The sequence below is a fragment of the Theobroma cacao genome, chromosome 4 (genome assembly GCF_000208745.1).
Source record: "Theobroma cacao cultivar B97-61/B2 chromosome 4, Criollo_cocoa_genome_V2, whole genome shotgun sequence".
NCBI lineage: Eukaryota > Viridiplantae > Streptophyta > Magnoliopsida > Malvales > Malvaceae > Theobroma > Theobroma cacao.
Window position 1 is genome coordinate 16,628,536 of NC_030853.1, and position 26,314 is coordinate 16,654,849.

General features: G+C 34.9%; 1 protein-coding gene and 1 pseudogene across 1 annotated transcript; both read left to right on the forward strand.

The window, feature by feature from the left end:
- Nucleotides 11,807-12,974, forward strand: LOC18601628 (expansin-A23). The gene is made up of 2 exons (XM_007032645.2): nucleotides 11,807-11,998; nucleotides 12,140-12,974. The coding sequence occupies exons 1-2, from the start codon at nucleotides 11,851-11,853 to the stop codon at nucleotides 12,757-12,759; spliced, it is 768 nt and encodes a 255-aa protein (XP_007032707.2). The 5' UTR covers nucleotides 11,807-11,850; the 3' UTR covers nucleotides 12,760-12,974.
- On the forward strand, nucleotides 13,472-26,269 carry LOC108661581 (annotated as a pseudogene).

The window sequence follows — 26,314 nt, forward strand, 5'->3', positions numbered from 1 at the left end:
GTGTTTTGTATAGTACCTATGGAGCTTTTTCTTCTCTTAAAGGCACTCGATCATTTGGCTCATTAGTTGGTGTATGATCCCCCTACCTAGAAAGCAGGATTTGAATCCCCTTCCCCCAATTAAAAAAAAAGAAAACTAAAACGTTATTTATTTAAGTATTGTTTACACCCATTTTACTACTCATCATGTGTCATCTTTTTTTTAGTGATAAAATGTAGAGATGATGCTTTTGACACTCATTTAAAAGACTTTCATGGCATTCTAGTCTTGCCACAAGAATTGCAGCTTTTAGAGAATATAAAGCAGAAGGTGAATATTGACCTTTTAAAGGCAAAATCATGAACAAAGCTATTGTGGATACATTAGGCAGTGCCTTAGAGATTGCTTCCTCCCATGTGTAGACATTTTTTTTCTAAAAATTGTAAAAGATGGTGGATTTCTCGGAAGATGTCCTTAACTCTAGTTGCCGAATTAAATGTCTTGACGCTTGCAAAGGCAAGGCCAAATACATTATGACAAGGATTGACAAACCTAGCATAGAAGCTGAGATAAAAAAGCTTGATACAAGGAAGATGGAATTGCAAAAAAGATTAAAAAGCTTTTCCAATTTTGAGAATGATAGATTCTCTTTTGTTTGTAGTCTAACTTTCGCTTTATTGTTAGACTAGGAGGCAGAAGACATGCAAGGTGTAAACAAACAATGTCCAAAAAATATTTTTGTGTCAGCAGCTGAGGAAGCTGTGGCATGTCCCTCTCTCAATGAAAATTACCAACGAGGCCCATCGAATAGTGATTCGGGCATGAAGGAAAAGACATTGGCAGCAGCTGCAGAAAGTGACGGGATGGTGGGGCATAAAGTAATAAATGATGATGCAGATAAAATTTAAAAAAATTACTCTCTTGAATCACCCACACACCCGAGCTTTCCCATGCATGGGCAAATGGGTACTGCAGCGACAGAAAGAGAAATGACAGGGACTAGAGGGGTAGAGTCAACCTTAAACGCAACAGGAGGTCGGCCTGACACTCAGTTTTCTCCCAACAAGCAAGGCAAGCAGACTAAAAAAAATAAAAATAAAAATAGAGGCACGGGTGGAAGGAATATGGGATTGACAACACTGGCTGAAAATGATGGGACGTTGAGGCAAAAATCAATGCTAGAGGACAAAGGAGAAAGCTCAAAAAATAATTCTATTAAGCTCCCAACACGAGCAGCAACATCACAACATGGGGACGGGCATCAATCAGAGCATGTGGGTGCAGGTAAGGATTCAAAAAATTATTTGTCTAAACCTCCAACGTAGGGAGCGTCTTTTATACATGGGGAAGGCCAATTGAGGATAGAGAGTGGGCTTGGGGGTCAAAATGAATCAATGGACATGATGAAAGGAAGTGGAGAACACAGCCCAATAACTGAACAAAGTGTAAGTCAAACCAAGATTTTAGCTGACAATAATCGGGTGGCCTTAACAGTGGAATGCTCACGTGAAAGAATGAAATACTATGCTGAAAATCCTCCTAACTTAGAGTCTGCCTCAGGTAAGTGCATGTATAACAAAGAGCTAAGTGATGTTCCTTTTATTCCCACTGTCTCTGAAACAAATTTTGTAGAAATAGAGGTCCATCCTCGGGTACGACGTAGGAGACATTCCGACATTGAAATTTCAATCGATAAAATATTCAGTTTAACCTTAGATAAAGCTGTGGATATCAGGGAAAATGATGAGGCCTCGGATGAAGATTCCATCTCAGTAAACTTTGCAGCTAGTTGGGAACGCGAGAGGTATTTCTAGTTCTCTAATCCAAAGAAGAATCAGGAAATTACAGCTCTTGCAAAAATAAAATCTTAATAATTTCGAAACCCATGGTAGATGCTTCTACTTTTTAATAGAAGAAAATTAGTTTTAGGGTTGTGTAATATGGAAGTGTTTCACTTTTATGACAGTAGTGAAAAATATGATCATAAAATGAAACATTCCACTCTAGGTACTTTTCTTATTTCTAGTACTCATGTAACCAGAGAGGGTCGGTTTATGTCCCCCTCTTTTGCACTTTTTATTTCGTTATTAATAAAAATTAATAGGGTAGTTGGGCTCTGCGTGAATTTCCAACATTAAAAAAAATAAAAAAATAAAGCGAAAGTTGACTCTAAAAAGTCATTCATAGAAAAGGTAGATAGTAGATAGCATTCTTATACATGATACTTTTTAATGTATTGAAATTTGACTAGTGCTACAACATTATTGGTTTTTGGATTAACTAGTTTATAATATCCATTTTCGTTCACCTCATGAACAATGTATGGTCCTTCACACTTTGGACTAAACTTAGCTATTAATGTTCCTTTACTAATATGTTTTGCTACACGAAGTCCTAAGTCACCCACTTCAAAGCTTTTTTTCCTTACCAACTTGTTATACGCTCTACTCAATCTTTTCTAATATGTGAAGAAGTTCTTCTTAGCTATATCCCTTTTTTTCCTTCAATGTTTCTAATTCCATCATTTGTAAAGTATCATTATGCATTTCAGCATCCAAGGCCAATCTAGTTGATGGGACTAGGATTTCTGCTGACGAAATAGCTTTTGTCTTGTACGCTAAAGAAAAAGAAGTAGCGTTGGTAGGTCCTCATTTTGAAGTTCTACATGCCCATAGTGCCACTAAAATTGCATCATTCCAAATCATGATGTACCATTCTACTTACCATATTGAGTAGAGTCTTGTTGGTGGCTTCGACTTGTCCATTCCCTATAGGGTAATAAGGGGTTGACTTCACATGGTCAACATCATAAAGAGCTTAGAGTTCCCTTATGCTAGACTAATAATGGAGTACCATTGTTTGATGTTCTATATATGATGTTCTCTTTAATGAAGTTGGCCACAGCTGGTCTAGTTGCATTCTTCAAGGGAACAACCTTTACCCATTTGGTGAAGCATTCTGTTGCTGTAAGTATCCATATATGTCCTCTAAAATGAGGATTGATAAGCCAAACCAAGTTGAACACCCAAGTGTGTAAAGGCCAAGGTGTTATGAAGCTATGGAGTACTACAGTTGAAGCATGTATGGCATTTCCATGGACTTGACATTCATGGCATTTCCTTATGTAATTGATTGCACTTTCTTCCATGGTAGGCCAATAGTATCCAAGATCCAACAACTTCTAATAAAGCTTTCCCCCCCTTCATACTCTCCACTACTTCCGCCATGAACTTATTCTAATATAGGATTTACATCAGTTGGAGAAACACATTTTAGTGGATGTCCCGTAAATGACACTCGGAACAATTCATTCCTTTTAAGGCAAAGGCATTGACCTCTTCCTTGTAATTCTTTTGTGTCTTTAAAATTTGTTAGAAGAACTCCATTTTGAAAGAATTTGATGTAAGGTCTACGCCAATCGCCCACACTTTCTACAAAATGACATTCACACACATTTGGAAGTTCTGAACACTTGGGATAAGACTGTTGAAATTGAAGCACATCTTTGGACATAGTCGACCAAAAATACCCTACTTTCTAGGGTAACTGATGCAAAGGTAGTCCTTCCTCTCCACACCACTATCTATGCATTATTTTTAGTTTTTCTTTTGCTTATGCTTGGAAATGCATCCAGCTAATACTTTATTGCTTCCCTTGTGGTACAACACACCATGGATGAGAGTGAAGTGCTTCAATTGTGAGATAGAGGTAAAGTTGGATTGAGCAGGTCTCTTATTATAGGTGTATGCTAGTCCTCTTCTCATAAATGAGAGGTTGTAAAAGCTCACTGGATAGACATGAGAGCCTTCTCTTCAATACTAAAATAGTACTTTGATCTTCCTCCTACATCTATATCTTGGAAGCTAGAGTAACAAGTGTGTCTACATGTCTATTTGTCGATATCTTGAACTATGTTCGCATTTCACCTTTTGGAATTTTTGTTAAAGTGACTAGACAATAGTTATATATAATGCAAGCATAGGCTTTTTAAGAAAAACTCACCATTTATCTACTTTACAATGAAATTGGAGTTTCCATGGATGCATAAGTTATTGACTTTGACCATAGTGGTGTGGGAGTTAGATCTAAGTGGATTGATGTGATTGTGTAAAGCATGGATTTCAAAACTTTTGTTTTTTATAAAGGAAGCAAGCAATTCAATTACACAAGTGGAAACACACATTATTTTTATTGTAAGTAACATAATCACATCCTAAAAATAAGAATCTATTAAGTAAGAAAAAAACATACCTTTCTATTTAGATTCTTATTTTTGGACACTACCATACCAGCAGTTGATTTCTTGACCAAACAAGTTTACCACTTACTTTTTAAGAATGCTTTCAATATGAACCTTGAGTGGACAAGGTGTGGAATGCTAGACTATAAGATGACAATTGATTTTGTCTATCTTTTTTTCCTAAAAATTAATGGCTATTATTTTTTCAAGAAATTCAACCAAAAATGGGAGAAAGGAAAAGAGATACAGTAAAGTTAAGAGGATGAGGGAAGTGACGGCATGATTTCTTATCTAAATTAAGACAAACATGTTTTCTTATCTAAATTAAGATATAACATGTTTTCTTGTCTAAATTAAGACAAACATGTTAAAGCTGTTATTTTTATACACAATTTAATTAATTAAATAAAACATGCATTCCAACTTAAACAAGTTGAATTCTATAAAGCTAAGTGGGAAATCTATTTGGACATAGATAGTCCATACTCCAATAAACTTAGAATTATTCATAATCTCATTAAAAATAATTCAAGCTTATTAACCATAAAATCACTTCACCATAGATTCATGGTTGCACTATTGGATTAATTATAATTACAAGAAATAATTCAATACTTGATATTAATTATTAGTTATCCGATTGCAAACCTTATATTGTGAACCCTTATAACCATCCAATGACAAAAGGTGAATTTACCGTTTTACCTTTTATGTCAATTTTATCCCCTAGTCTTAAATTTCATCCAATTAGTGATTCAATACCTTAGATCTAATCTTTTGAGTAACCAAATGTGATGAGTAGCTAATTCATTAATCCACTGAGCTCAGATTAATCACCAATCTTTCTGAAATCACTAGAAGTAATGTTAATGCTATGAACTCTTTTTTTTGGATATATGTTCTCAAATGTTTATCTCGATTATAATCCCAACATACAAAGTCTAGATCAACATTTTATGATGATCATGCTCATGGCATATCTAAGATTATAAGGAGATAAAACATGAGTCCACTATTTATCAAGATTTTGGTTCTACTATAAGCAAATTCATAAGTGTGAGATCACAGTTTGAGTAACGATTAAACTTAAATTTAATTCTCACATGATTCCAGTTTATGTTATAGTGTCATTACTTAAAGACAATCATTTCGATGATTTGAGACTCATTTTTCCTTTGAAATGAATCACATTCGTTTCGTTGGAAGTAATCTTGACACTATAACCTTAATACAATAAAGTGACCAGCTTTATTATATGGTTGTGAATAATTTTTAAATTCAATTAAAATACATGTCCCTTATGTATGACTCTTCATACAAATGTATTTTAATATCTTAATAGAATCATGGTATCTTAATAACTAGATAATGAATGCTTACTTAAAACAAACTCTTCATCTTATTATCAAAATGTACTTTAATTACAACTAAATTAAATAAAATTAAACATGAGAATATACTTGCTTTTCAAGGCACCATATTCTTAAAATTCCTAACAAGTGGCCGTCTACAACCTTAGAATCAATGCTTCTACAACCCTAGAATCAATGCTTCCTACTCTGCTTGGTTGTTGGTGTAACAAAAATCTAGCTTAAAGGCAAAAGAAATAGGATCTTCTTTGGTGGGTATGTTCACCTTGTCCACCTCCTCTGAGTGAGCTTGATTGTTGTGAGAATTAGAGGATGACTCATTTTCTAAGTGAGCTTTCTTTGGGAGAATTAAAACTATCCTAACACCTCCACCAAACATAGTGAAGAACCATCAAAATAAAATCCTATTCTCTTTCTTCTGTGCTAACAAAGCATACTTTATGGAGCTCTTTTAGGATACAATTAGGAATTACCTCTTCAAATTGAAATGGGAAATGCACCAACAAATTTGAGAGAGCTTGAGACTTGATCACCTTAGGTTGCATTATCAGAATATCAAATTCTCCAAGTATGAGAAACCACCTTGTATTCTTCCAAATAGGGTTGGTTGAGAAAGTAAGAATTTGATAGGATCTGATTTGGTTACTACTTGAAGTTTGTGAGCCAAGAAGTAATGGTGAAGCTTTTGAGTTACGTACAACAATACAAGACAATACTTCTCCATCAGTGGGTAATTTAATTCACTTCGATGCAAACATCTACTTAGGTAATGCATAGGTCATTTTTGCCCATCCACTTCTTGAACAAATAGAACACCAATTGAGTGTAGAGCTGAAGTGAAATATAGCATCATCGGTTCCCCTTAGATTGGTATAGTCCTTGTCTTGAAAGAAGTAATAATACATTTGAATTTCTTATAGGCTTCTTGTTGTTGTTTACCCCATAAAAATGGGACTTTTTTCTTAATAAGAGCTTTAAAAGGCATAATGATCTCCCTTAGAGCTAAAATGAACATCTAAATGTAAAAGACGTCCCTAATAGGATTTTTAGTTATTTCTAGTTTAATAGAGGTGGCATTGACTAAATAGCCTTTATCATTGCATAATCCATATCTATGCCTTTCCGATGAACCACAAAATCCAAAAACTTACCAATTGTTGCTTCGAAAGCACACTCTAAGGGATTCATGCACAACTTGTTTTCTCAACATCACTTGAACACCCTTCTCAAATCTCTAAGACAAAGTAGAGCTTTTTTAAACTTCACCACAATGTCATCCACGTAGTCTTCTAAGCAATCATGCATCATGTCATGGAAAATGGTTGTCATGGCATGAAGTGGCACTTGCTTTTTTTAACCCAAATGGCATAATTGTACAATAAAAGTTATTAAATGGGGTTTTGAAGGCTTTCTTCTTTATATCACCAGATGCCATCTTTCTCTGGTTATATCCACTAAACCCATCCATGAATGAGAACATTTCGTGACTTGCAGTAACATCTAAAAGAGTATCAATGTTTGGAAGAGGAAAATCATCCTTAGGACAAGCTTTATTTAGTTTCCAAAGTCTAGCACACTTGAATTACTCTTTTTTCTTCTTTATAAGAACCACGTTAGCTAGCCAAGTTGGATGATGTATCGGGTTGATGAACCCAGCTTTAAGGAGTTTGTTGATTTCCTTATTTATCTAGCTTTTGACTTCATGGAAAATACTTGTGCATGCTACTTCACTGGATTGGTTCCAAAAGGGTTGTTCAATTCATGAGTGACAAGATTCTCATCCAATTCGGGCATTTGCGCATATGTTTAGGTGAACACATCTTGGAATTCCTTTGATAACTAAACCATTGCTATTCTCTATTCCTTCGAAAGGCTCTTACTTATAAAGAGTGGCTTAGGAGTCTTTCATTTCTCAACTAAGTTGAGTTCCTCCAACTTGTTACCTTGTGGTTTTGGTTGTTTTAATCAAGTAACTTCTTACGTTCTTCCTTTGTAACAAAGCTTTGAGCATTGGTTTAAGGAGTTGTCGTGACGAGATTTCTAATGATAAAGGGATTTGTGGTATTGAGGAATAGGTCAATCATGCTCTCTCCATTCCTTCTATTTCCATTTGTGTTGTAGACCACGTTATTAGCATTTTCTTCATTATGGGTTGGCATTGGTTGAGGTTGAGAAGTTGTGGCAATTGAGGATGCAAACTGGGTGATGGTTTCTATCATTCGCTTGTTGTTTTCCTCTAACATTTGCATCATTTCTTAGGAAACTTAGAGCATTTCTTGGTTGTTAGGAGAACTCTCCATATCTTTTGACAAGAAATTTTTTAGTAACTTTTTCACTTACTGCATTAGAAGTAGCAGAGAGGAAGATTGAAACAGTCTTTGAAGCGTAAATGCGTTGGTGGTAGGTGGTGAGGAATAAAAAAGGGTGGAAAAAGCGAACAAAGTATGACGGATGAGAAAGGCTGAGTAGAAAAAATGTTTGGAAGAGTATTGAAAAAGCTATAAGGATAATCTTTGCTGAGTTTCTGATAATTTCTTATTGCCTCCCAACCTTCAAAGCTCTCATATTTATACTAGATGAGAGTGCTTTCTTAGAAGCAATTAGGAGAACATGTTAAATTATGGGAGAATGTGCTCGTCATGGAAGAGCATGTTTAAAGAATGACTTATGAGATATTGAGAGAATAACCATGTGGTTGGGTAGTAGGCGGAAGTTTTGGGTAGTGAAGTAGTGACATGCGATAGTGCGCCACGTGTACTCTTAAGGAACGAAAAAAGAAAAAGGCAAAGCACATGTACTTTAAGGGAAGGTTAAGAAGAAATCCTCTTAACTATCTCTATATCTGAGCTACCAAGTCAAGTGCTCTAAAACATCCCAAATGTGAAGATAACTCATGAACCTTACCACCTGTGTTAAGTTACTTTCACTTCCCTGTATGCAATAGCTGTTCCACGCTTATTCCTATTCTATAACATAACATATAAAATAGTTGTTCCACGCTTGTTCCTATTCTATAGCACAACACTTCAAGAAGTAATATTTATCCAAAATTGGGCATCTACAAACCTTTTCAAGCATAAGGTTTAGTTCCTCTACCTTTTCTACAATTAAGGTATAACCAATATAACTACCTTTCAAATGGTTAAGGTATAAACAACAATGATTACAATAATAAGAAAATGTAAGAACTAAGATGCTTCTTTAAGATTGGTAAGCTTGGTAGGTATAAGTATTGAATAAGCAATGAATGATGAACAGATTAGTCATGCTCAATAAATGAAGACAACAAATGCTTAAGAGAGAATAAAGGGTGATTTTAATGTTTAAAACTTTGTTCTCTTGTTTTGATTTGATTCCAGAGTCTTTTTACTTTATGAATGTGATTGGAAGTTTCAACTTAGAGTAAGAAAGCCTCTTGGAGCAATTGGAGTGCATTTAATGCAAAATATAGCCATTAGTTGCTAGAATTTCATGCCAACAGTCACATGTATCAATACTTTTACTAAGGTATCAATACTTTTTAAGTGGGTTTTTCAAATCTCGCACAGAAGTATCGATACTTCCAAGATAAAATGCTTTTTGTCTTATATCTTGGAAGTATCGATACTTTCAGATAATGTATCGATAATTTTACCTCAGCTTTAAAATTTTTGCTCTTGGGTTGAATAGTATCAATATTTATAAACATGGTATCAATACTTGTTACTTGCCAAGCATGAGGTATCGGTATATACTTTATTGAAAATATAAATACTTACAGCTTAAACTTCATTTTTTAAACTGTTTTGAACCTCTTATTTCAATAAACACTTAGCCATTTCTTTTTAATATTTCAAGGGGTTTTTAGGCTTTGTCAAACGTTGTTTAAAGATTTGAATTTGCAATTTTGATCATTCATTTTGTCATTTCAAAATTAAGATCATTTGTAAAGTTAACAAAGACTGTTAACTTATATTAAAACAACCTAAACACAAAGCGTCAATTATGATCTTCCAAACAATCGAGAGCTTTACATCCATAGGATTGTCATTTTGGATGAAAGGGTATTGGTATTAATTTTGTAAAAAGTGATGACATCAAAATTCTTAAAGATATAGAGCAGTTTTATAGTTTCCAGATCAATGAAATGCCAATGAATGTTGTGAATCTAATATAAGAATGCTTTCTAGGTGATCGGAGCGAATGATATGGTTGAGCATGATTTATGTCCTAGTGTAATTGAATTCTTTGTGTAGTTGCATTATCTATTCTGTGTGATTAGGCTGTACACTACGTGGAGGTGGATTGAAGCAAGTTAGAGGCTTTTGTGATAAGAAACACATAATAGATTAAGCATCAACTATAAAAAAAAGAACCCAACATTAAACTAAGAAATTTAAATTTAATGTATAGAATAAGAATAATAGTTTTTATTTTTCAAAAGCGACCTTAATGTATGTTAATATAATTGATATGCTTTTTAACCGTTTATCTCAATTTTTTGCAGCAAAATATAATTTAATTTTTTACTTTTTTTTACATCAAAAGTATAAAAAAGTTACAAAATAATTAAATTATTAGCAAGAAGCAAATAACAAAAACAAGACTCAACTTTATTAGCAAAATTGGTAACGAGATATATTTTATCATCCTTTTATTATGTTATGAAAATTGGTGTAATGACTGCAATATTTGTAAAATGATCATTAATTTAATTATAATACAAATGTCAAAGTTTTAAAGTTAACTGATTAAAATTAAGTAGGTTCAATCCTTTTTCTTTTTCTTTGAAGAAGAATTTGAGAATTTAAGATTCAAATGTAAAAAAAAGAAAAAGTTTTTAAATATAAGGGTCTTATGGTTTTTTGAAAATTTAACATTGTTCCTCTTTGTGGGAATAGTAGTAAAATGCAAAGTTTTATTTGTAAAAAAAAACCTCAACATGTTATGTGAGAAAATGTCATAGGTTTATTTAAGTTAATTATATTATTAACATATTGAAAAATCATTTTATTTTTACAATAATATTTTAAAATTTTAAATGTATAATTTAAACTAAAATTTAATATTAAAAAAATATTATATTATTGATATAATAAGTTCTGGAGCCGAATTGGGATATTAAAAATCCTAAAAAAGGCCTGGCTGATGAGGGGCCAAGCTTACTTGTTAGTTTCAAAATTTTGGAGGACATGTTTGAATTCTGAACTGGATATTCAAATTTGTGATATAAGGAAGTCAATGGCAAGATGGCATAAAGTTTAATAAGCTTGCCTTATTTATATTGATGATGGAAAAAAGAAGGAAACTAGTGAAAAATGGAGCACCCTTGCACCATATATAATTATGTGCCTAACAGATTTACCATTTTTCAAATACAAGGATTAAGGAGCAAAACTAATTAATTAATTTTGCTACTGATTTTATCTCTCATAGCAAACACAGTGTGCCCACATGATAAAACAGCCTAATAAATAATGAAAATTTTATGTAGTTCCTCTTTCAACTGTCGAATTCTCTATATTTATTATTTAATTAATTGCTGTTCCAATTCCAATAAGTATCGCTAAATTGTAAAATGTTACCATTTTCTTTGGCATGATTTCCTTGGAATAATCATATGACCCTTTGACTTTTATCTTCACTAAAATCACAAATTTTATTCCTGAGATAAATGAGCATAAATTACCTTTTTTATCACAAGATTATGCTAAACCTTTGTTCTCTCTTGTCGTTACACATCAATCATGTTTAATAATATAATTAATCCCATAAATTCTATCTTTCTTTGAATGGTAAAATCAATTTTTGTGGATTAATTTCCTTAACTCTTGGGATTATTTTTTTAGTATATTATTATAAAATGCTTCTTTTTTTTTTGTTAAGTAAATTATTGTCATTTAATGGCCATACAAAAACGTACCTTATGCATGGAATAATTAATAAATATGTTTTTGCCAAACTGACTTAATCCCTTTTCACATTTATAAATTAATTACATAATGAACAAGATTGAAGAAGACAGAATAGATGAAAAGAATATTTTGCTGTTCTTTCCAAAATTGTGGTGGCTGCAATGAATGCAAGGTATCATTTCTTGCATAATTTGCTGGACTAAACCAAAATCTTCCTTGGACTTAAATGGTGGAATTAAGGTCTCATAAATTTGAATTTTCCTTCCCTTTTATATCTCATATTGACCTTGTATTTATACACCAGTCCTTGGACTCAGGTTTCTACCAGGCTTTGATTTAGTTTAATCTCTCTATATCGTTTATAGCAATGGCTGTTCTTAAGTTTTTCTTCTCATTTCTCTTGTGCATGTCCTGCTTGGCTGCAGCTATGGGCAAGTGGCAAAGACATATTGATACCAATTGGCACGACGCCCATGCAACATTTTATGGTGATATGAGCGGTGGAGAAACCCTGCGTAAGTATACCGTTTCACATGTATGGATTTTGGTGCTATTATTTCCTGCATGATATATCAAATCATCCACTTTTTGATGATTTTGATCATAACACAATCGTTAAATAGTTAAGAGGTATTATACGTGATTATATATTGCAGAGGGAGCTTGCGGATATGGTGATCTCTTCGAGCAAGGGTACGGACTCGAGACAACAGCCCTTAGCACAGCTCTATTCAACAACGGACTCACCTGCGGTGCGTGTTTTGAAATCAAGTGTGTCAATAACCCTCAATGGTGTTATCCCAATGCTGGCACCATCAAAGTGACCGCAACCAATTTTTGCCCTCCTAATTACTCAAAGCCTGATGGCAACTGGTGCAATCCCCCACTAAAACACTTTGATCTCTCAATGAAAATGTTCACCAAACTAGCGCAATACAAAGCTGGAATCATCCCCGTCCAGTACCGTCGCGTCTTGTGTTCCAAGAAAGGTGGGGTTCAGTTCCAGGTCAAGGGAAACCCTTACTGGACTTTGGTGTTGTTGTACAATGTTGGAGGTGCCGGTGATGTTAAGAGTGTTAAAGTCAAGGGCTCTAGCACTGGCTGGATACAGATGAGCCGTAACTGGGGAGTGAATTGGCAGACCGGAACAAAGTTAACAGGGCAAAGCCTGTCATTCCAGGTGACTACCAGTGATGGCAAAATGTTGGAGTTTGATAACGTGGCACCGGCCAATTGGCTGTTTGATCAAATTTTTGATGGGAAAAAGAACTTCTAGGAAAAGTTTCTTGAGCTTCTTTAGAATGTAGTGCTGCCTTTCTACATGTCGTTTTGGTGCAAGTTTGTGATGCAAATGGGTCTGATTAGGCTGTGTTTGTTGTATCCCTTTGTGGAACCAAAGCAACCATTTGCATCTCTATGTTCTACATTGTTTTTATGTAAGCAAGAAATTTGATAGTGGTCAAATGATAGCGTGACTAACGTTTTCAATTATGGAGTGAGACCATTTTTGAGAATGGTTATTGATTTATTTGGCCATCATTATGAAGATTATGATTAACCTCTTCCATATCCTGCCATAATGCAAGCTACTAAGCAGAAATGCAAAGCAAAAAAGTTTGGTGTTTGTGTTGATAACATATAAAAAAGTGGGCTGAGATCAAGTTCATCACTTTTATCAGCGTGGGTTGACATCCTTTGCATCAGCGTTAATAAATATTTGATTTAGTCTTGTTGTTAAGTTGATTTCAGTGATTGGAAGGGAATGAAAATTTCATGGTATTTAATCAAATTTAACGGATTCAATCAATGCAATTTTCGTTGGTTAACCATCCTTTTTTCCTTTTACAAGTTTGAGAATCTTCCTGGATAGCAAATATTTCACTTATTGGCAGTGTTATTTAATTTCTTTTGATGGGTGCATCGTTTAGAAGAAGATTAATACATCATATTTCCCATTAAAATTGGCATGCTCAATTTGACGTGCTTATTTACGCGAACGTCTCCAAATTGTTCATTACTCACCCTCAATATCAAACCTTTAATAATGCTTTGGAGAGAGCGCCTGTTATAATGCATAAGATGCCTAGGATTTGGATAATGTACTGTCTCATTTTTTAAGAGGCATAAGTTGTATTTCATTAAAATGAGTTACATCCTGCTGTCATTAGGCTTTGTTTCTATACATCAAAGACTTATCACAGCACACCAACTCTGAAAGCTTCCAGAGATGACAATAACATTTACATACTACCTGGATTGGAACATGCTTGACAAAAATAATGCAACCCAACCCACAAAATGCTTAAAAACAAAATCTTCCAAGGCCCATTTGATGGAGGTTAAACTTTAGTTCTCAAAACTCATTTCCATGACTGAAAGTTCATCCCTGTTGCCTCTTTAAGCCAGACTGTTCCAACATTCCTGGTCATGGCCTATCATAAAACGATAGGATAATGTACTTGTAGACATTAACGAAACAGGAGTTGATTAGTAAGACTCGTAAGACGTTTGATAGGGCGCTTTGTGCTTTACTAGTGACTCAACATGATAGGATTTGGCAGCCTTATTTGGTTTTTGTGAGTCAAAAGGTATCCCCGTTGAGACGTCACTTGGGGTTTACAGGAGGCATGATCCTTGTCTTATTGAGGATTTTATTGAGTTTTTGGTGAATTCAAGTCTGTGGCAAAAAGCAACGGTAGAGAGGTTAGTGTTATACATCGTATTTTGATACGGTGGCTAATAAAGTTTACGGATACCAATTTAGGTTGATTACTGAGTTAAAAGGGTAATTCAGAAGCAAACTTGTAAAATCTCGATCTCCATAGACACATAACTAGAAGTAGACGTGATAATGCGAACTAGGGGTAATTTCATAATTTCTCTAGGTGAGCTCCTACGAGTGGGTTTTTTTGATGCTATTGAGGTCTAAATAGGCCTAAGGAATGAATGAATGAATGATGTTTGTGATGGTAAATAAAGGAAGAAGATAAAAATAATGATAATTTCCACGATAGGGGCAAAATGGTTATTTTGCATCTCGGGTCTAAATTTTTAAGTTTCGTGAATCCGAGTACTTTTAGACTATTATGGACTTTGTTTCGGTGTCAAAAGAGCAAAAAGGTTACACAAAAGATGGGAGGAAGACAAAGTCACCATGTTAAGGGTATTTTGGTAATTTAAGTGAGAAATGAATAAACTTTAGATATAAATATCTAAAGCTCTAGCAATTTCCAGCAGCTTCCAACCAGTTCTTCTTCCTTCCCATCTCACGTTTCTTCATCTCCATGGGAGCCTCCCATAAAGCTTCCATAACTTTCTCTCTCTAGCTTCAAATTTCATACTTTTGAGCACTCTTCATGGAACCTTTTGCTCTCCTTCACTCTTTTGCACCTTAAAACCCTTAAAAAGTCTTTGTTCAACACTTTCTCTCACTAGTTGAAAATTTTAGGGAGAGAAAAAGAGGGATTTTCCTTGATAACTTGAGTATTCTTAAGAAAGAATTCAACTACAAATCCACCAAGGTGAGAAATGAGTTAGAATTTGATTTTTAAGATGTTAGAGATGGCTAAAAATTAGATTTATGGGCTGTCATATTTTTTATAGTTATATTGTGGGTGATAAGTTCCAACAAGGCCTCACATGTCCGTTTGAAGCAATAATCGAAATTAGAGTCAATTAAAGATTCAACAAATATTAGTGAGTGAACTTGCATTAAAAAAGTTTTGGGATGTGTATACAAGTATGTTTGATTGAATTTCTAAAGTGTTTTGTTTGTTTTATCTTCAAAACTGGTGCCTTAGGAACAAGCCTTTGATAAATTGTTTCTATATGTGACATGTGGCTGTTATGGATTCATGCACTATTACATTGTGTTGGTATATATATATGTTATGCATGGATGGTTGATATTGTGCGATAATTATAACCGTGCGTGTGCACGATGTGGGGGGATGCACATGCCGGTGATGACTGTGGTGAGGGAGATGGATGATGATAGTGTTCGTGTGCACGATGTGGGGGGATGTACATGATGGCACTAACTGTGCACTATGTGGGGGGATGCACACGATGACTCCGACTATGTGCACGATATGGGGGGATGCACATGAGCTGGATAAGATGAAGGTGGCATCAGAGCAAAGGGTTGTAACTCGATCCTTGGGAACTCTCGCATGTGAACAGTGACGAAGCATGACTCTCCGCCCAGGGGCTTATAAGGGAAGGTGTTTCGTGATCTCTCACCCTATGAGTGCTTTGATAGGTACCATTTGTTGTCGTCGTAGTGAAGGAGAAAGGGTGCTTCATGATCTCCCTTCCCTAGTGACAGAGGTGGTATCAGAGCTTTAGGTTTACTTGAGTCTTAAGAATTTTTGTGTCAGTCATCGGAGTTGTCGGAGTTAATGTAGAGTCTTGTTTATGGTTTGTGATTGCAGCAGAATTCATAGACATGAGGCTATATGAACTCTTATTCTTAGTAACCTATCCTCTTGCTAACATTATGCAAATGTCATAAGTGGTACCGTTGTCCGAATTTGAGATGCCACTCAAGACACGAGCTGTTATTGGAAAGATTTTAAGCAAATGCTCTTAAATGAAAGGTTAATGTAATAATAAATCGCTCCGATTAAAGATGGAGAAAATTGGAGTTGGACTAATAGGTCAGAAATAACTCATTTATTTGGTGGAGTTAACCATTGAGCCATGATTGTCAATGGAAAGAAATTTGATGACCATGGATGGTATTTAAGGTCAATATAAAAGAGCACGTGTGATAATGGTAACAAGGGACGCACTTTGATTGGAATGAATAGTGAATGTTATGACTCGCTTGAGGTTTATAAATTTAAATATCTAGAAAAGTGTAAACCAACGTTTATATGCACGGAAGTAAGTGCACTATGTTAATTGAGTTTGACATGCCCTTATAGAAATGGTGTGGGCTTTTGAAATATTTTATAAGCGTATAAGTGTTGAATATGTGTATATTAGCTTAAATGGGGTTGGTTTTGATTCTAATTAAGTAACTTTGAGATTTCAAGGCTTGAATTGAATTATTGTGATTTATGGTTTTAATTGCATGAATTAGCTCAAGGGTGAAAATCATTAATTATTATAATTGATGTATGGTTATGAAGTAAAAGGCTAGTAAATGATCTACTCTAAGGATGAGCTTGAATTTTGCTATGCTTAGTGTGGAGTCAAAGGATTAAAGGACTAGATGTGGATTTAGCAGTTTGAAATTAAATGACATGGAAATTAAAAATTTAGTCTAAATGCCATATGGAGTTCTATATGAAGATCGATATACGAATTGCTTTAATGGTCAATTCAAAAATATGTTTGGTTCAATATGCAACTTATGATGTAAATGATTAGTCTTGAATGTGACTTCTCCAAAGGTAAGGGACTTAAAACATGTGGATTTTCGGATATGCTCTAAGAGGAAGCTTCTGCATCCTAAGCTTAAGAAATTTTGATCTTATGACTGTAAAAGCAAGATAAAAAAATTTAGTGAATTGTCTATCTTATGGATGTAATTGGTTAAGAATTGATGAGTAAAGTCAATATCTTAACACTAAGTGGTGTGCAATTTGATATATGTGTACCTAAGAGTAAATTTGGAGATCATTGCTTAATCAATTTGCACTAAATGTTGTGGCAAAGGTATATGAATGTTAGTAGTGAAGTACGTCCAAAGTGAGATGTGTGGAGACTAATGTTCCGATCGTAAACTTGTGATAGAAAGCTAGTTTTGCAAATTGTGGTTTCCATGATCATAAAATAAATGGAGGTTATCAATATGTAGGCATACACTTGGAGTTGTACATCTTGTGATCCCCATGCATCATATGGAAGGAGATATCCCACAGGGAGTTTACCCTGATTTATGGTTACATGCCTGTAGGCTTGGCATGAGATTGAGAATGCCCTGGCATAAATGTGGAATGTATTATGAAAGGTTGAAAAGCCACATATACCTTAATAAGGTCAATAACATGAATGAGGGGGAAATATGAATGTTGACATGCTGAGCACAAACAGCTTAAGGATAATTAATGCAATTATACTAAGTTAGATGGTATGATCCTAACTAAGAACACGGACACCTTGGGAGATTTTAAAATAATGTCCAGTGGGGTCAGTGAGCTAAAGTGTTATCGAGCATACAATGAACGATTAAAGTTAAGAGTGGCTTTAAAATTAAGCCTTTGATTGATTAAGTTCTCAATGGAACCCTATTAAAGGAAGTGTTTAAGTGTTTTTGAAATGTATGGAAAAACATAAGAGAATATATTAGCTTGACTTGCTATAAAAGGTCGAAATTTGGATGGCCATGAGTGGCTTGTGAGTAACCCAACAATGTATAGGTAAATATGCAAGGGAGCTATGATTGATAGATAAGGGTAGAACTTTAATGATGAGACTATGTTCACTGCTTTATGCATTGAACAGTAAATTACGAACATGTATCCACCTAGTGAACACCCTGGTGAGACAAATTCAAGAGATTTTTCACAATGAGAAAACACTAAAGCTCAAAAAGCAAATGGCTGTATGATCAAGTTGGGCTCGTGACTGATATGTCACATAAGTATGAAGATAAGATACAAGCATAAGTGTACTTGGAAATGCTGGTTTGAGGTAATGATTATCCTACCGTTTTGTGGACCCGATGAGGTTCTTGTCTCAACATAATTGTAGACGTAAGGCATAAATTGTGAAATGTGCTTCCCCCACAAGTTCCAATTTATTTTGAGTAATTATCAAGGTAAAGTTCCTGATAGGGATAGGCAAAGGTTGAATTATGCTTCAAATGTTTAGAGAAAGAGGGTGACATGGTTTGATTAAATGATACTACCCTTGGTAAGGGAATAGAAATATGCTACGAAAATTATAGAAATCTACTTAGAAAAGAGATGATGATTCGAGTATTTATATATGAGTAAAGACTTTGGTAATGAGTTACGACCTAGAAGCATGATATTAGAATATGAATTTTGGCTAAGAAAAATCGATTTTTAAGACACGTGGTGCTCTTGGGGTGGTGCCAATTAGTGGTCGATTCTAGTATGAGAATAGAATATTGGGATTAGCTTTGTGTATTCACCACAAATGATGAGCATGATCTAACCAACTATAAGAAGAATTGATTCTAAACATGATTGTTGATTATTTTGGTTTTACAGATGGCTTATTGAACTTGATATGCCTAAGGCTATTCAAAGTTAAAATTTTTGGAAATATATATGTATGGATATATATGTTACATATTGGTATAAAAGCTTAAGCGGAGTTAGTTATAATTTGATTTGATGATGATATTCTATTAATGGTTATAGTGCTAGACAATGATTAAGATAATTTATCGCTGATTTGGCAGTAAACAAGTGGATTATAATGCTGTTAGCTTAAAAGTAAGTGTTTATACTTTTGGTATGAGTTCATCAAATTCTATTATATCGTGATAAAACTTGGTGTTTTGATATAGCCTAAGAGGCTTGGCATATGAACTAGCTTAACTGTGAGCTAGAAATTATTAGGCTATTATGAAGTACACAAATAGAGAAGTATGACATGAATTTAACATCCTAAGGAGCAATGGAAAATGATGTATCGATTTTGGTATAGCTTCAATATATATAGTTTGATATATAAAGATGTGGGAAAAAGTTTATAGCTTATGCGTAAAGGTGTGCATTTGAATTCGTATAAATAAAAGTGTAAAATCTACCTTGATTGGTATAAAGCTCATGATTCAAAGTGAATGATTATGGATTTAATTTTCTAAGGTAAAAAGGATAAAAGAAGTTAATATCAGAAAGGTCTTAATAGATGATTCTTAAATTTTAAAGTGCACTTAAGGAGAAATAAATGTTTAATTTGATCTTCAGATCGATGAACTAATGAGGCCATGAGATCTGATGTTTGGAGTAAATTTGAAAAATATCAAGTTAGATATGTTGTGGGTGATTGATGACGAGCAAATTACCTATGACATCGAAAATATAGAAATGATTAGTAATCAAAATGAAACTTAGAAAGGAACTTTAAAGGGAAAATTTTGAGCAACTTTAATCTTGAGAGGTTGAGTTATTGATTAAAGAGATTGGTTAAGATTATAAGGGGGTATGTGGAATGTCATGATTTATTGAAATGCCTAGTGGTATAAGTTGAGATTTATCTAGTGAGCACTCGATCATGAAGGTATTAGAGTTTGTTTTTGGGAATATGGTTACTTATGGTTACTAATGGTTACCATATTTGAATCATCCGTGATGTTAAATATATATGAATAAATAAAGAGTGTTTGATCCTTATGTATTATGAAATGCTTGAATGGAATTTGTATGGAGGTATGTAAAACGAAATAGAGGTTGGTTGACCATTTAGACCCATAGTTAATGGTGGAATAAATGCTAGAATGTTAGAAGGTTTGATAAAAGATCATGGTAGAGGAATTGTGGATGGTTAGGTAAACATGCAAGATTGATGATTTAAGGATGATTTAATTGAGGTGTGACCAGAATTAATAGCTTATTTGAATTCTCTTTATAAGATGAAGAATGATATTGTTTTGATCAAACAAGAGTAGTACACATAACCATATACTATGACATTGTCTAGTTTTCTATAAGATTGGAAGTTGATATGATGCATAGACCAAGATTCTATGTTAAGAATGCCTAACGAAAGTGATGTGGTAGAACTTTAGAATTTTGATTATTCACCTTACGTCGATTTGAATTCGAGGACGAATTCATTTTAAGTGGGAGAGACTGTAGTATCTCGTATTTTGATATGATGGCTAATAAAGTTTACGAATATAAATTTAGGTTGATTACTAAGTTCAAAGGGTAATTCAGAAGTGAACCTGTGAAATCTCGATCTCCATAGATACATAACTAGAAGTAGACGTGATAATGCAGATCAGGGGTAATTTCATAATTTCTCTGGATGAGCTCCTACGAGTGGGTTTTTTTTATGCTATTAAGGCCTAAATAGGCCTAAGGAATGAATGAATGATGTTTATGATGGTAAATAAAGGAAGAAGATAAAAATACTGATAATTTTCATGATAGGGGCAAAATGGTCATTTTGCATCTCGAGTCTAAATTTTTAAGTTTCGTGAACTTGAGTACCTTTAGACTATTAGGGACTTTGTTTCGGTGTCAAAAGAGCAAAAAGGTTGCACAAAAGATGGGAGAAAGACAAAGTCACCATGTTAAGGGCATTTTGGTAATTTAAGTGAGAAGTGATAAACTTTAGATATAAATATCTAAAGCTCCAGCAATTTCCAACAGCTTCTAGCCATTTCTTCTTCTTTTCCATCTCACGTTTCTTCATCTCCATGGGAGCCTCCCATAAAGCTTCCATAACTTTCTCTCTCTAGCATCAAATTTCATGCTTTTGAGCACTTCTTCATGGAACTTTTTGCTCTTCTTCACTCTCTCACCTTAAAACCCTTAAAAAGTCTTTGTTCAACACTTTCTCTCACTAGTTGGAAATTTTAGAGAGAGAGAAAGAGGGATTTCCATGATAGCTTGAGTATTTTTGAGAAAGAATTCAACTACAAATCCACTAAGGTGAGAAATGAGTTAGAATTTGATTTTTAAGGTGTTAGAGATGGCTAGAAATTAGATTTATGGACTGTCATATTTTTTATAGTTATGTTGTGGGTGATAAGTTCCAACAAGGCCTCACATGTCCGTTTGAAGCAATAATTGAAGTTAGAGTCAATTAAAGATTCAACAAATATCGATAAGTAAACTTGCATTAAAAAGGTTTTGGGATGTGTATACAAGTATGTTTAATTGAATCCCTATAGTGTTTTATTTATTTTATCTTCAAAACTGGTGCCTTGGGAACAAGCCTTCGATAAATTATTTCTATATGTGACATGTGGCTGTTATGGATTGTTGTACTACTACATTATGTACTACTATATATATATATATACACGAATAATGTTGTGTAATGATATTAACTCGGTTATGTGCAAGTGGGAGTGCGCATAAGTCGTTGCTGACCCGCCTATGTGCGAGTGGGAGTGCGCATAAGCCGTTGCTGACCCGCCTATGTGCGAGTAGGAATGCGCATGAGCCGTTGCATATGAGCTGATGATGATGATGATGGGAGGGTGTGCATGATGATTGATATATATGTACATATATGGTATATGGTTGTAATGCATGTGAAATTTTGGCATGTTGAACTTTGGAAATTTTTGAGCATTTCATATTGAAATTGGTATGATGTATCTTGAAAATGTCCCATTTTCTTGCAAATTGAGTTCATTGCAACACCAAATGGATTTTTAGTGCAAAGGAGTTCCTTTTTACACTTAGGTGCCCTTATTCTCACTGCAATGAGAAAGCATTCTCGCTATAGCGAGAAACATTCTGTTTTGGTAGCCAACAACTCGCTGCAGCGAGAAACTCTCGGGTTCTGATGCAGTGCCTTTATTTTGATAAATATTTTGACCACCTTCCCGTCTAAACTGGTAAAAGTGGTAAACATCAAAGTTTTAGCCTTGCCTCTTATCTTTCTAATGGTAAAAAATTAGGTCAATTGGACTTATGTAGCAGTAGATATGATAGAAAAATTGAAACACATGCAAATTGACACTATTTCTCACTGTAACGAGAAACTTTCTGGTTTGGCCGTCGAATCTCGCTGCAGCGAGAATGAACTTCACTACAGCGAGAAATTTGTCGCCATGCTTGCTACCTTGCTTGATTTTGACCTACTTTTCACCCATTTAAGTTCATGGATTGATCATGGGTTTGTGAAACACTATGAGGGTATTAATCAAAGTTTGAAATGATGGGTTTTTAGTATGAAATTAAATCAAGTGCATTGTTTTTGAAACAAGTGCATCATGATTTCCAAATTCTTGCTATCGATTGCTTGTTCCCTTCTTATGTTCACTCACTGAGTTTTATACTCACGTTTTTAAACTTCATGTTTTCAAATTCGAAGGCAGTTGAGACCTAGATTGAGTCGCACACATATGCTCGCCTTCTTGGTAGGTACTATGGCATCTCAGTAGCAGTAGTTTCACTTAAAGTCACTCCGCTGACGGTCTCGAGTCTATTACTTGTGAACATGTATATGTAATGTAAACTACTAAGAGTCATGTTATAAATGAAGTATGTATATGTTGGATTGATGATGACCGTACTTTGATATAATATAAATATGAATATTCAGTTGTTATAAAATATTACTGAAACATTTACTTTTGAGAGTTACAACACTTCATTTTAAAGATGATGGATGCGAATGATAATCGAAATTGCATAAAGAGGCTTGCTTGGGCTTAATGGGCTACGCCCATTGGGCCCATGCGCTGGTCATGGCTCGGGAATTTAGGCTGTGATAGTTAACATTTGTTTTGAATGATGATCAGTTCTATTCGATAAGGTAAAACTAAGCATAGATTGTGGTTGGAGTTGTGTGACTTGTTGAGAATGCATGCCACAAAGGTTTTAGAGCTCAATGTGGATGCAATAATCAATGGTGGGATTAGGAAGTTTACAAATGAAGTTGAGAGATCGACTTTGGACTTCGCTTGCTAATTATTATATCAGAAGAAATTTTTTGAGAAAGCCATGGATATTTTTAAGGAAAGAATGACAATAGTGGTAACCGTTAGGGATTTTAGTGTCATATTTGATGCTTATTCGCAATTTGATAAGAGCACGATGGCTCTTAAGATGGAGAACATGGATTTGAGCGATGAGGGAGAAGATGATGATGTTGAGGAGGATGAAGATGAACTAGTTTGTTTGGACATTGATCTGTGCAAGTCAAAACCTAAGTTTGAGAAGAAGATTATTAAAGGGCTTTGGTTACATGATGATAAGGACGTAGATTTGAGGTTTGCTCGGTTAGAGCATTCGATGAATAGAAAGGCTAGAATTGGCTAATAGTGTCCTTTTACGTCGGAATCCACTGTCCACATAATGTGGTGCAATGGCATTGTAGGGTCAAGTTATTTGAGGGAAACCCCACCAAGAAAATATTGATATACACAGAGGCAGTTAGGACAATTGACCCAATGAAAGCTGTCGAAAAGCCCCACACTCTATGGGTGGCTTTTGCAAAGCTATATGAGACTTACAAAGATCTGGCCAATGCTCGTGTCCTTTTTGATAAAGCTGTCCAAGTAAATTACAAGACTGTTGATCACTTGGCAAGCGTGTGGGTTGAGTGGGCGGAGATTGAATTGAGGCACAAAAATTTCAAAGGTGCACTTGAGCTGATGAGACGTGCCACAACTAAGCCTTCTATTGAAGTCAAAAGTAGAAGGGCTGCTGATGAAAATGAACTTGTTCAAATGAAGCTCCTTCAATCTGTTGTGATTTGGAAGAAGTTGGGATATGGCTGCATGATGCAGTCTCTGTTACAGGTAAGGAAAAACAGGGATGAACAAAAATGCTTAGCAAGGAACTAAAGTTCATCCCATTCATTACTAGTTGCTAAAGCTATTTAAGTGCAACAGACTCGTACGTGGATAATAGCCTACAATGCTTGGTCACAAGCATAAGATAAGTGTTAAAATACATTAAGAACTAAGCATGTATGACAACATGTAAATACAAGAGCTGATAGGAATAATAGCTGTTACGGACTTAAGTTGAGTTTGGACAAGTGTTAAACTGCTACTGCAGGTTGCATGCAAGTATTAGCTTCAACATTCCTCCTTAATACTTGCGTGCAAAACATCAGCTCATTCATCTGAAGTTGGAGCTTTGGCTTTGATCATAGCCATGAACAAATGCTCTTCCTCTTCATGAACCTTCTCTTCTATTTGAGTTGGTTTTTCTTATGTCTTAAGTTTATTCTTGTAAACCTTTTCCACATGTTCAAACTCATTAGATGTCCTTTTTTGTTCAAAGATTTTCTAGATTGCAAAGCACCTTTGTCTTTGAACTTGGCCATCAAATCATTTTCTGTGTTGTTGTTCATGCACATTGCTTTTCTATGCTCTATAGCTTGGAGAGGAGTCACGACTTCAGTAAGGGTCAGTTTGGAGAGATCCTTTACTCTTCCAATGAAGAGATTTTAGCTTCGAATCTCTGGACACATTGAACAAATTTTCTCTCAACTATCTCACTTGATTTGTCTTGCTTGACCTTATCTCTGCAAGCCTTCATAGCTTCGTTGTCCTTCATCTTCAAGACCTCAAACTCCTTTAATGGATTCAAGACTTGCATTAGTCTTGTTCTATGTCCAACCACATCCCAATGGTTGTAGGCCCTTATGTAGGCTTTCAATTTTACAGACCAAATGGAGTAGTTGGCTCCATTAAAGGTCGGTGGTATTTGATGAGAGAAGGTATTGCTATTTGCCATGCTCAAAGGACAAGTTTTTTTTTTTGGGAGGATTTTGTAGTGATATTCAGAGTTTTGGTCCCTTAAGACCTTAAATTATGTTTTGATACCATGTTGTGATTTGGAAGAAGTTGGGATATGGCTGCATGATGTAGCCTCTGTTACAGGCAAGGAAAAACCGGGATGAACAAAAATGCTTAGCAAGGAACTAAAGTTCATCCCATTCATTTCTAGTTGCTGAAGCTATTTAAGTACAACAGACTCGTGCGTGGATAATAGCCTACAACACTTACTCACAAGCATAAGACAAGTGTTACAATACATTAAAAACTAAGCATGCATGACAGCACGTAAATACAAGAGTTGAGAGGAATAATATCTGTTAAGGACTTAAGTTGAGTTTAGACAAGTGTTTAACTGCTACTGCAGGTTGCATGCAAGTATTAGCTTCAACACAATCCTTGAGGCTCTGGACATACTATGTGGACTTGGAAGAAAGCCTAGGTACTCTGGATTCAGCACGGGCAGTCTATGACAGAATACTAGATTTAAGAATCCCTATGCCACAAATTATTATAAACTATACATTTTTGTTAGAGGAAAACAAATATATTGAAGATGCTTCCAAAGTGTATGAAGGAGGTGTCAAGATAGTCAAGTATCCACAAGTGAAGGATATATGGGAGCTCTTTGAGCATGCTGTTGAAACGGCACCTGCAGATGCAGTAAAACATCTGTATCTTCAATATGCAAAGTTGGAGGAGGATTATAGGCTTGCAAAGCAAGCTATGAAGGTCTATGATCAAGCAACTAAGGCTGCTCTAAATGTTGAAAAGCTTTGCATTGTATGAGATTCGCATTGCTCGTGCAACTGAAATCTTAGGTGTTCCGAAAATAAGAAAAATTTATGATCAGGCAATAGAGTCTGGTCTTCCAGATAAAGACGTGAAGACAATGTGTTTAAATATGCAGTGTTAGGAAAGAGCTTAGGAGAAATTGATAGTGCTCGTGAAATATATGTATTTGCATCTTAGTTTACAGATCCACGCTCCGATGCTGATTTATGGGATAAAAAATGAGAGTTTGAGGTGCAACATTGAAATGAAGATGTCTTTAGAGCAATGTTGCTGATTAAAGGGAATGTTTCTACAAGTTGTAGCTAGACACACTTCATTCAGAACATTGATGAAGCTAAAGACAAATTGAAACAAGCTGGTATCTCTGAGGATCAAATGGCTGCTCTAAGGAGGCACTAATGATAAAATTGTTAAAGACAACTCTAGAAACATAGGCTTTGCGAGTGCTAGAGTTGAGTGATAGGCAGATGGAGCAAATCATGAAGATATTGAGTTCCTAGAAGAAAGAGTTGAAATTGCACAAAAAGATGTTCCATTAGCTAAGAGCCATCTGGGTGCACTTGAGCGAATTAAAAGGCATAAGCGAGCTTAATTTTGACAATTTTATACACTAATAGTAAAATTTGTGCCATAGTCT